Source organism: Canis lupus, chromosome 3 (genome assembly GCF_048164855.1).
Source record: "Canis lupus baileyi chromosome 3, mCanLup2.hap1, whole genome shotgun sequence".
NCBI lineage: Eukaryota > Metazoa > Chordata > Mammalia > Carnivora > Canidae > Canis > Canis lupus.
Genome location: NC_132840.1, coordinates 6,939,271 through 6,951,736, shown reverse-complemented (window position 1 = coordinate 6,951,736; position 12,466 = coordinate 6,939,271). Strand labels below are relative to the sequence as shown.

Below are 12,466 nucleotides of genomic sequence, written 5' to 3'. Positions count from 1 at the left end.
GAAACATACTTAGAGCCATTTTCATGATCTTTCTCATTGATTTTTTAAATGCTCAACCAGTCAGGATTCAAATAAAAATTATGCCTTAATTCTGAAACACAGGGTACTCATGTGTAAAATGAGCTCAAAGCTAACATTCGGAAGTTTCATCTCTGGTCTGGATCACACTAGTCTTTTCTCATATTTCTTCCTCCTCTTTGGTTCTCCCCTAACTCCACATGGTCCTCAACCCATTCCTCTTACAGAGAAAGCTTCTCAAACACAAATATCACTCCTTTGCCCTCTCAATCTAAAATCTTCAAGGAATGGTGTGACCTAGCTCCTATCATCTCCTCGCTCCTCTGTTCCCTGAATGGACCATGTTCCTTCTCATTGCCTCTGCCCTTGGCCCTATGCTTTGCCTGGTGACCTATTCATTCTTCAGGTCTCAGTTGAAAAGTCCTTTCTTTAGGGGTGCCTGGCTTTCTCAGTTGGAAAGGCATGTGACTCTTGATCTTGGGGTCAAGAGCTTGAGCCCCACATTGGGTACAGAGAGTCCTTAACATAAATAAAAATTAAAATAAAAAAAAAAGAGAGATAATTTCTTTAGCAGACTTTTCCTGACACCACACCTCGCAGGCTAGGATAGGTCCTCTGGTTGTATATTCTTCTACCATTATGACCCCATGACCCTCTAGGGGCTCCAGACTCTTCTACTCTGCATTCTTGGCCTGGGAGACTTCACACACCCCCTCTGTTACCATTTTAATTCTGGAAACTTCCACTAAAAAGTCCTCATTGGTGCCTTCTCCAATTCCCCAGAGTGGAAACTCCTTTCTTTGCCTCTCTTTCTCCCTGTCTTTTTCTCCAGGGCATCTTTGGGCTTGTATTTAAACTTGTTAGGTACCAATATCAATCTTTGAGCTCTATCACATGAGTTTTGCTTTTCTCTTCAACTCAATTGTTGGCTGCTCCTAAGCTGACACCAGACAGTGTCACCTTTTTACTATGGTGGAAGGAAACTCAAAACATGTTTGATGAGCCAATCAGTATAAGGTCTCTAAAATTTTTCTAACACAAAACACAACTGGCCACTGATGTTCTTTTTAAACCTTCTACTGCATAGTTTCAAGTTTCAAAAATCAGAAAAATGTCTGATTTTTTTCTCTTCAACATTTTCAGCCAAATGTTTATGTGATATGCCTAGAATTATATGCATTATTTCTGTGAGCAGGAAGAAAGAATGACTAGACAGGAGGAGATAAAAAGAGAAATAAAAAGGACCAATACAATGTAATCAGATTAAGATTTTTTTCTTAATCTTATAGGTGAATACCACCATACTAGTGGCAATGACACCGAGAGCCCCTGGGGCCAAGAGGGAAGCTGCAGAGAAGGTGCTCAGTGCTAGCTCCATAAACTAGGCTCTGGAACAGAGTCTGAGACACTCTGTATTAGATACTGACCCGTGTCATGTGCTACTGGTGAGGAGGAAGTCAGTGTGCTTTTCCCAAAGGGTGATGATCTCCCCGAATGATGACTCTTCTCAGGAGGCAAGAGTGCTTTCCCAGAATAACCTTTTTGCTCTTTATTCAGCTGCTGCAGCAAATACTCATTAGTTACCACCAGGGATCTGAGGCACAGGCAAAAAAAGACAGTCACGAAATCATAAAAGCAAAGTAGATGCTATTCAGACCTGAAATGTTTACTAAAGACAAATGTTAAATGAAGTAACATCTTTAAATAGAAAGAACTGACCGATTTATGAGTGGGTTATTTTAAAAGCAGGCTGACAGTTTCTTTCTTCATTACATTTCTGTTTGATGATGTTCCAGACTGACTGTAGCAGTAACATAGTTCACATTTTATATGATTGTTCTATTCTTTCCAAAAGCACTTTCATGATGAGGTAAGAAGTACTGGAAGATTGGCATCTGACCAAGCCTCCAATTTCTATCCCCAAATCTTAACCTCTACTTCATCTAATTTATCCTGCCTCTGCAATTAACCAATGGTGCTAGTCAGGACTGTATTCTTGGACTCTGTATTACCATATAATATTAAAAGCTATCAGAGGCTAGCCAAAACAAAACAAAACACATGGTTTGACAACACAAAGAATTATTTCAAGTTACTTTAAAATACAGCAATTTGTATATCACTTAAAGAGATATACCCTAATGTTCTTAAAATGTGGTCTCCAAATCAGCAACAACAGCATCACCTGGAAACTTATTAGAAGGGTAAATTCTCTGTCCCCATCAGGCCTGAGTCGAAACTCTGGGGAGTGGGGGCCCAGCAATCTGCATTTCAGTAAGTTTTTCAGGTGATTCTGATAACCCATTTTGAGGAGGATGACTTTATACTACTTCCTCTGCTTTTGTGTTTGAAATAATTATAACGAAAAGTCTACAATGGATCTGAGTCTAATTCTCTGAATATGGAGCTATCCTAATTCACTAGCTATTCAGGAAGTAAAGTTTAGGGATCAAGGTTTGGGAATGGAGTTCTTTAAACTTCACTGAAAGCCACAGTGAAGGTGTTTTACAAATCAAAATGTCAAGAGCTTCTGTAAATGTACCAATACAATAGTCTTGGGGCCCCTTCTAATTTGTCTAGCTGGCATCCTGAGGGATGAATTATGTTCTTTGAAGAGGCTGATGCTGTTAAACTCCTCTGAAAAGAACAAATACATTGGACTTTCTGTCATTCCCCCTAAGTGCTTAATGTGTCTTCTGAGATCATTAGGAGGCAGGCATTTTCCAGAAGAGCCAGAGAGATGATTTTAGGGGCTGACTCAAACAAGGGTCCTGTTGGATCCAGTGAGAAACTACTTATTGAGGTGTTGCAACCCACCAACACCAGCAAAGACATTTAGTCCCTCATGTGTCCTGGAACACAGAAGGTTTACACATGGATACACCCAGATACATGAGGTTTATACACAAAATGAACGTGAAAAATATATAGATATTATCAAATAAGACAAAGCATATAAAAGAAAGTAAATATCTGCTTCCAGAATCCAGCTAGATGGACTCTCTCCTACCTCTGACTTTCATGGAGAAGGGCCACTGTCTCCTCCAGCTTTTTCAGCTGGGCAAGTTCCTGATTCAGGCAAGCCACTTGCATGTTCAATTGCTGGTTTTTGCGCAGAAGATCGTCTACAAAGGGTACAGTAGCCAGGTGTGAACAGGATTCCAAGTCACTATCTCTGAGCACCGTTTAAGTAGTCAGGTGGCCATCTTAAAGAATTGGGCACCCCACTGCCCCCACCTCCACACTGTATTCACCAGTCCTTCCCTTAGAGACAGCAAATATGGGGCTTAGCAACAGAGAGATCTGAATGAAAATTCAACCATTTAATATTACACATTAGTTTATTTTTCTGAGTTTCACTAGAGCTAATAACCCTGCCCCACCACGGTTATGAGGATATAATCTTCATTTAGCATAATCAACTTATTTTTTTTTAAGATTTTATTTATTTATTCATGATAGTCACACAGAGAGAGACAGAGAGGCAGAGACACAGGCAGAGGGAGAAGCAGGCTCCATGCACCGGGAGCCCGACGTGGGACTCGATCCCGGGTCTCCAGGATCGCGCCCTGGGCCAAAGGCAGGCGCCAAACCGCTGCGCCACCCAGGGATCCCAGCATAATCAACTTATATTAGGTCTCTCTGTATTCTCCATTTTACTTTGTGAATGGCTGTCCTTCACTCTTTATAGAATCAGTGAAAACATCTAGAACTGTGTCAGGCACATAGTAATAACTCAGTGAGTGCTTGCAGAAACTGAATTTGTAGTCAAGACGCTCATAGTGTCTAGCTCCCCAAATATATTACCAATGACTGCAATAATGAAGTAGGTAAAAGCACACGAACTCTGGTCCTAAGTCAGTCAGTCTTCTAGAACAGTACTTCTTAAACTTTAATATGCTTATAAATCACCTGGAGATTTTGTTAAAAACAGATTGATTCAGTAGGTTTGAGGGGAAGCCCAATATTCTACATGTCTAACAAGCTCCCAGGTGATGCTATCATTTCTGATCTATGGATCACTCTTTGAGTAGCAAGGTTATAGAATATGGAAAACAGAGCTGCATCAGCTGTATCAGCACTAAGCCAAAATACAGTACTGTACCTAATGGTTGATTGAAAGTTGACATGTAGTGAACAAACATCTATTTTCAGAGTAGGTAAGTGGAGATGCCTTGATTATTCAGGCTTGTGAGAATCAGATAGTGAGGAGTTCCAATTCTGGAAATTCAGTGCTGACTTCTAAATCAAATTCCTCATATAAATCCAAATGCTCATGATGCTTAGCGATGCTGAGCTAAATGTTTAAAGCTCAGGATAGATTTTGTCTAAAATACTGGCCTAAACTATGTTAATAATAAAGTAGTACAAATCAAAATAGCAACGGGATACTATTTTTCACATCACAATAGAAAAAAAAAAGTAAAAATACCAAAAACTAGTGTAGACAAGGATGGAGTGAAAAGGGCATTCAAATTTACTCACTGCTGGGACGTCTGGGTGGCTCAGCGGTTGGGCGTCTGCCTTTAGCTCAGGTCATGATCCCAGAGTTCCCGGATTGAGTCCCACATTGGGCTCCCTGTGGGGAGCCTGCTTCTCCCTCTGTGTGTGTCTCTGCCTCTCTCTGTGTCTCTCATGAATAAATAAATAAGAATCTTAAAAAAAAAAAAACAAAAAAAAACAAAACTCAAATATACTCACTGCTGATGGGAGTATAAATTTTAAAAACCTGGGCAGCCCTGGTGGCGCAGCGGTTCAGCGCCGCCTGCAGCCCAGGGTGTGATCCTGGGGACCCGGAATTGAGTCCCACATCGGGCTCCCTGCATGGAGCCTGCTTCTCCGTCTGCCTGTGTCTCTGCCTCTGACTCTCTCTGTGTCTCCATGAATTAAAAAAAAAAAAAAAAGAAAGAAAAAAAAAAGAAAAAACCTTGCTTGGGAGTATTTTGACAATATGCAATAAAAACCTCAAAAATGTCCACATCTTTTGAGCCACTAAATTCTACATCTAGGAATGTCTCCTAGGAAAATAATCTAAAATTTACGTGCATAAACAGGTGCATTATTCATGATAATGAATATTAAGACTCTCAGCTTCATTCAAAGGGAAGAGACAATTTCAGAGAAGCATTTCTACTCAGGGTCTTCACTCAAGCATTTCATTTCAAATTTTCTGAATATTTGTAAATTTTAAAAAATTATTCATATGATATTATAGGAAATGCCTTTACCATTAAATTAATAATATTAGGGTATTAAAATCTGATTGCTGATTGCCTAGGGTAGAAAGTAGGGGAAACTCACTGCACAAGGATCTGAGAAATGTTCAGTATTTTAACTGAGATGGAATTAAAAGAGTGTATATATTTGTCAAAACTCATCTAATTTAAAATGTATGCATTTTGTTATATGTTATTTATTTTTAAAACATCAAGTCATAAATTTTATTTTTTAAAAGATTTTATTTATTTGAGAGAGAGAGAGAAAAGCGGGGAGAGAAGCAGAGGGAGAGGGACAAGCAGACTCTACACGGAGGGCAGAGCCTGATGCAAAGCTGGATCCCATAACCCAAAGACTATGACCTGAGCCAAAAAAAAAAAAAAGAATCAGACGCTTAACCGACTAAGCCATCCAGGCACTGCTAAAAGATTTTATTTTTAAGTAATCTCTAAACCTAACATGGGGCTGGGAGTCACAATCCTGAGATCAAGGGTAGCATGCTCCACAGACTGAGCCAGCCAGGCGTCCCTCTCAAATTTTAAGTTAAAAATATATGTATAGGGATATGGTGAAAGAAAATATACCAAAAATAATAATGGCAGTATTACAGGATAATGGGATTATATTTTCCTTATATTTTCCCAACTATCTATAAACAATATGTTCTTTTAAAAATTTTAAGGAATCTTTACACCAAACGTGGGGCTCAAACTCACAACCCCAAGCTCAAGAGGCACACCTTTACTGACTGAGCTAGCTGGTGCCCACAGAACAAGATCTTCTGCAATAATCAGAAAGTGTCAGTCTCAAAAATAATGACAATAATAACATCTGTACCTGCTTTACACTGACAAAGAGCTTCAAACAGTAACTCAAGACATTTATATTACAACTCTCTGAGGCAAGATGATTATTTCCATATAGGAAGCCATGTGACCTCTAGATAATGAAGCTTATTAAATGGGTCATCTATAAACAGTTGTTTTGGGACATCCCACATGTTGCTTTCCTGAACTCACCGTAAGTGTGTGACTGGTGCCCACTCACCACCAAGGTGGCAGCACCTTCCTCCAACTGTTGGATTTTTTCTGACAAAATGAGGTTTTCTTCTAGCACTCTGACCAGTTTTTGCTTCAAGCTTTCCTTTAGATGAAATGAGAAAACAAAATACAGGTATATTAAGAATTTGAAAAAAAAAAAAAGAATTTGAGTGGAGTGCTTTTAGTGTCTGTGAAAGACACTTTCCTCTGTTTAGTGATAAAACGAGTGGAGGTCAGCATCTAACTTTCTCATTAGAATTTTAATTCATTGGTAAACATAGCACAAGTGCAGCAAACAAACATCACATGAAGATGCAGTCTTTCCTGTGAGTTATCCACTACTCTTGAAGAACGAGTACTTCTTTTGACAGGTAGTACGCAATTCTGAGTCACCTATCCGAAGTTTCTAGAAGCTCAAGTTGGTGTGTGAAAATCCTTTTAGGTTAAGAAAAGAGGGAAAAAGCCTAAGGATAGGAGTCCCTTCTTCCTTTTCTAAACTCAGCACCCTAATGCTCTAGGAATGGCCTCTGGTTCAGGGCTCTCTGTTCCATCAGAAGGGAGGAAAGCCAATCCCAGAGACATTGACCTCCTCTCATTAGAATTAAACCATAACCTTCCAAAATATGAACCTAAGTATTTTCATTCTAAGGTCATTTTTTTTCTTTCTCTAAGTCTTTCTTTAGAATTTTTGGAATACGGGAAATATTAGGGTGTCATCCTTGCAGAACCTCCAAGTTTTCCTTATGCTGGCAAGTTTTGTGTTCCTACTTTGCCCTGACTGACTTCTTTGTATTTTGGTTCCCAAACATCTAGGTTCATGGTGATGATGATCGTTATGGCACAAAGCTGTTCTAGTTTTGCTGCTCTATCCTTTTCTAATAAAGAAAGTTTAGGAAAGGGAGATGAGAGAGGCATACCATGTCATTGGGGACCACATGCCCAGCCTCCTTCAATTCCATCTCTCTTCTCCGGAAGGTCTTTGACATGTCTTCAGGATGTGAGTGACACCACTGCTGGGAAGGAGCAGGGACTACCAAAGTCAGAAGCAAATCTCGGGCAGGACCTGCCAAAAATTCAGGTAGGGCACACGAGCCAATCTTAAAAGCTAAAGCACAGAATTCCTAGCCAAAAACTACCAGCTCTGTAGGACAAATACAGTTATCTAATACCCCCTTTTTTACAAAAATTTACTAAGTGGCTGTAAGAGGTATTTCATAATGGATAAGAAATTCTATCCCATCCCCTCTATGGAGAAATGACAGTAGACCTTCATGAGTAGACCCTCAATAGCCCTGTGCTATTCTCTAGTCACTGATGAGTGGCTCCTGAGGATAATTTCCTAAAAAATGAGAGACAAGAGTCAATGTGGGAAGGAAAGTAACTATGCTAAGACTTTTTCTCCTATGTATCCATTTAGAAATTCAAATTAAACAAAATTAAGCCCAAGCAATGTTAAAGTTTCTAGTTTTTCCTAAACATTTACCACCACCAATATCTCCTTGAACTTTTTTTCCATTAAACAAATAATACTGTGGGGGCAACATTTACAGAACATTCTTTCCTCCAAATTCCTAAAAAAGAAGCCCTAAGAAGAGTCCAAATAATTTATTCATTCATTCAAGTTTTTCAAATTATAACATTTCAACAGGCATCTTAGAATTCTGATGATCAAACCCAATTTTTATTGTATTTATTATTGGCACTGTCCCAAGGGTCATAAAATCCTTCTGTAATCATTACCACCACCATGCTCTATTTTACATACCTCATCACTCTACGTATTACTTAAAGACTACCAAAAAAAGTCATTAAAGAGACAAAACAATTGGTATGGGAGGGAAGGATGTTGATAAAACAGGGAAGAAGATTATGAGAAAAATGCAGATTTGTCAGTTACTGTGCCACTGAAAGATTTTGTTAAGTGATCATGGGAACAATTTTTTCCCTACAAGTTAAAGGGGCTGAGTGGCTTTTATAGGAACACAGACTGGAAGCAAGGTCTGAGCCCTTCTCCAGGAGCGGAGAATGCATTCACTTACCGAGAAACTTCTTGTTAAGGAGGAGAGAGCCAGAGCCATTCCAGTGCTTATCCACAAGCTCCAAGAGCTGTCTGAGGACAGTGGCCACATGGGAGGTTCTGGCAGAAATCGGGGGACTGTGATTTCCTGGCAAACCATGCAAACTGCCCAGGTCACTAGAGAGAGGCTCAAGAAAAAAAAACAAAAACAAACCAAACACCAACCATTTGTCATTCTAACACAATATGGTAAGACTCTGGACATTTAAAGTGTTAACATTAAAAAAAAAAAAGGCGGCTTCATCATTCAGTTTGGATTTGAATATTATTTCTAAGCAAATGTAGTAGTATATTCAAAGATAATTTCAAATATAATAGTATACTAATTTTTTGTAGAGATTAAAAAATATTAAATTAAGTTATATAGTATAAAAAGATTAAACTTGCAGAACATTTTAAAAACATATTACTGGGCAACCTGAGTGCCTCAGCGGTTTAGCGCCGCCTTCAGCCCAGGGCCTGATCCTGGAGACCTGGGATGGAGTCCTACGTCACGCTCCCTGCATGGAGCCTGCTTCTCCCTCGGCCTGTGTCTCTGCCTCTCTTCCTCTCTGTGTCTCTCATGAATGAATAAATAAAATCTTAAAAAAATATTATAGATCATAAAATGGGGAGTATTTTTTTTAATTTTTAAAGTTTATTTAAGTCATCTTTACAATGAACATGATACTCAAAACTCATTCATGACCCTAAGATCAACAGGGCTCTACCAACTGAGCCAGCCAGCCTCCCAAAAATGGGGAGTATTTTATCTTATTTCATTTTATTTTAAAAGATTTATTTATGTTAGAGAGAGAGAGAGAGCATGAGGGGAGGGGCAGAGGGAGAAAAAGAGAGAATCTCAAGTAGACTGCACTGAGCATGGAACTCAATGTAGGGCTTGATCCCATGACCTAAGACAAAATCAAGAAGCAGATGCTTAACTGACTTTGCCACTCAGGCCCCCCTGGTGAGTATTTCAAAAATTTTAACTCATAAGCTTATATTTAATATGTTAATATATATTTGTATACATTTATTTATATATTTATATATTATGTATAATATATACACTTATAAATATGTATTCAATTACAATATTAAATATAAGTGTTATAGAACTTTTTAAAGATTTTATTTACTTATTTGAGAGACAGAGATCATGGGCAGAGGGCAGGGTCAGAGGGAGAGGGAGAAGCAGACTCCTCACTGAGCAGGAGCCAGACACAGAACTCAATCCCAGGACCCCAGGATCATGACCTGACCTAAAGGTAGACGTTTAACTGACTGAGCCACCCAAGTGCCCCTATAATATTTTATTTTATTTTATTTTTAAAAATTTATCTTATTTATTTATTCATGAGAGACAGATGGGGGGAGGGAGGGGTGGGGGAGAGAGGGAGGAAGGGAGGGAGAGAGAATGGCAGAGACACAAGCAGAGAGAGAAGCAGGCTCCATGCAGGGAGCCTGATGTGGGACTCGATCCCTGGTTCTCAGGATAACGCCCTGGACTGAAGGTGGCCCTAAACCGCCACCCAGGCTGCTCCCCCTATAACATTTTATTTTTATTTTATTTTTTAAAGATTTTATTTATTTATTCATGAGACACACACACACACACACACAGAGAGAGAGAGAGAGAGACAGAGAGGCAGAGATGCAGGCAGAGGGAGAAGCAGGCTCCATGCAGGGAGCCCAATGGGGACTCGATCCTGGGTCTCTAGAATCACACCCTGGGCCAAAGGCAGCACTAAACCCCTGAGCCAACCGGGCTTGCTCCCCCCCCCCCCATAACATTTTAAATGTTATAGGTTAAATGTTATTGTTGGACCCAGTACTTTTTTTTTTCAAAGTTTCTTTTTTTTTTTTTTTTTTTTATAAGACGTTATTTATTCATGAGAGACACAGAGAGAGAGAGAAGCAGAGACACAGGCAGAGGGAGAAACAGGCTCCACACAGGGAGCCCGACGTGGGACTCGATCCGGGGTCTACAGGATCACGCCCTGGGGTGAAGGCGGCGCTAAACCACTAAGCCACCCGGGCTGCCTTGTTGGACCCAATACTAAAGTTACTTTTTATTTAGAAAGAATCTTATATAGAAAGATGTATAGGTAGACCTGTCCATTAAAATTCACAATTATTTTTTATTCATTTATATATATATGTTCATTCATGACTGACTGAATTAAAAAAAAAACTGAATAATTTTAAGATTATAAACATCAACGCTACAGAGTTCACTCTTCAGCCAATCCACAGCCCCTGGCAACTTCTGCATTTCCTGCTGTGGTAAACTTTGTCTGCCACTTCTTATTATCAACATAAGTCCCCACAATATTTATGCTCTGGAAGTAGATTAGGGAATGTTCTCAATGTGACAGAAATGAGAAAATGCAGCAGAAAGGGAAAGTCTTTCCCAAGGGCAGAAGAGTCACAGGCTTTGGCCTGGCCATATTAACCACTGGCCTCTAAAAATCCCTTTGAATTTGTAGTACCCTTGGTCAGAATCACTGCCATCCCTAACAAAACCCCATTGTGATCTTGGATCTGATGTGTTTTTTGCACAAGCACAAACAAACCAGTACTTGCCTCGCTCCCTGTAGCATCTCTGAAACCAATCTTTGGATTCAGGGCAGCAAGTATATTGTCCTTCCGTTTGAATCCTCTCCTCGATGGACTTAATGATCTCTTGGTCAAACTCTCTCTATGTTCTGAGGTCCCAGTAGGCAACAGCAGTGTCCGTAGAGAGTCTCCCAGGGCAGGGTTGTTTGGGAAAGAACCATGTGCTGGTGTCAAATCACTGACACTGGTAGATAATTGTTGCTCTGCATTGACCAGCAGAGCAGGGTCACTGTTGAAATGGGTTGTGGCATACAGATCTGTGAAGGAAACAGGCTGGGAGATGACCCTGCCTTTCAACTCTCTCATGCCTCACTACCAACCTTACCCCACCTAGTCATAACAACCTCTTCTTACTATACACCCTCAATTCTCTGGATCCTTTCCCTTCCCCCACTCTACCTGACAAAACCATAACTGACTAAATCCAACTGTCTACGGACTCCAAGCCTGCATGAGAGCAGTAGGAAGTGGCTGGAGAACATGCATCTTTTCTGTCTTTACTTTATTTTTATTTTTTTTTTAATTTTATTTATTTATTTATTTATGAAAGTCACACATAGAGAGAGAGGCAGAGACACAGGCAGAGGGAGAGGGAGAAGCAGGCTCCATGCACCGGGAGCCCGACGTGGGATTCGATCCCGGGTCTCCAGGGTCGCGCCCTGGGCCAAAGGCAGGCGCCAAACCGCTGCGCCACCCAGGGATCCCTGTCTTTACTTTAAACTCAGGCCACTATCTTAATTGGGCCTTGTATTGCCCAGTTATAACTAATACACTAGTCAATTTACTGTTTTGTTCTCTGAGATGACCATTTGACATCTCTCTTCTCTTCAAACTTCCAACACCTGCTCCTTCTCATTCTCAGGTGCTGACCACTCTATTTTTCTAAGAAAAACAGATGCAATCAAAGAAAACATCTACATGATCCTGCCACCAAATCTACCAACTCACCTGTATTTGTATTTATAAATTCTCTGCCTTCCTTTTTTAATAAAAGATGAACTATCTGTGCTTCTAAGGCCAACTTCTCCACTGGTGGACTGGATTCTAACCTCTTGACTACCCAAGGATTTTTTTTTTCTTGTGATTGTCCCTTTTCTCTCCTACATCATTGGTGCTAGATCCCTCTACTGGATCATTTCCATCACAATTTCCTTGATCCCATCACCTCTCCATCTACAGTTCTCTTTCTCTACTTCCCTTCACTGCAAACCTCCTTGAAAGATTGTATATATTCTATAACTCTATTGCTTCTTCTCAATTCTTTCTTGAACTTACCTCAATGTGTCTTTTATTAACCATGCATCTCTTAAAGCTACTTGCTAATGCACTGCCAAATACTATATATCATCAGAGAAGCTTTCCCTGATCATTCTAAAACATCACTTCCTCATTATTCTCTATACCCTTACATTATTTTTCTTCACAGTACTTATCATAACTTGACATATATTTATATGCTAACTTGTTTATCATGTCTTACCCCTTTATTTTTTAAAAGATTTTATTTATTTAT

The 12,466-nt window shown here is 39.7% G+C and overlaps 1 protein-coding gene across 9 annotated transcripts in view; it reads right to left on the bottom strand.

Moving 5' to 3' along the window:
- Nucleotides 1-12,466, bottom strand: part of LRRC36 (leucine rich repeat containing 36) — a 55,870-nt gene that overhangs the window by 8,543 nt on the left and 34,861 nt on the right. For 3 of the 9 annotated variants that reach the window (XM_072815123.1, XM_072815120.1, XM_072815159.1), the window contains 6 exons: nt 10,921-11,210; nt 8,315-8,480; nt 7,193-7,338; nt 6,255-6,378; nt 3,029-3,143; nt 1,446-1,612 (listed from right to left, as the gene is read on the bottom strand). In XM_072815123.1, coding sequence (XP_072671224.1) covers nt 1,446-1,612; nt 3,029-3,143; nt 6,255-6,378; nt 7,193-7,338; nt 8,315-8,480; nt 10,921-11,210 — 1,008 coding nt within the window. Of the gene's footprint in view, nt 1-1,276; nt 1,613-3,028; nt 3,144-6,254; nt 6,379-7,192; nt 7,339-8,314; nt 8,481-10,920; nt 11,211-12,466 lie in introns of those variants that run through there. The other 6 variants (XM_072815121.1, XM_072815164.1, XM_072815124.1 and 3 more) reach the window with 5 other exon arrangements.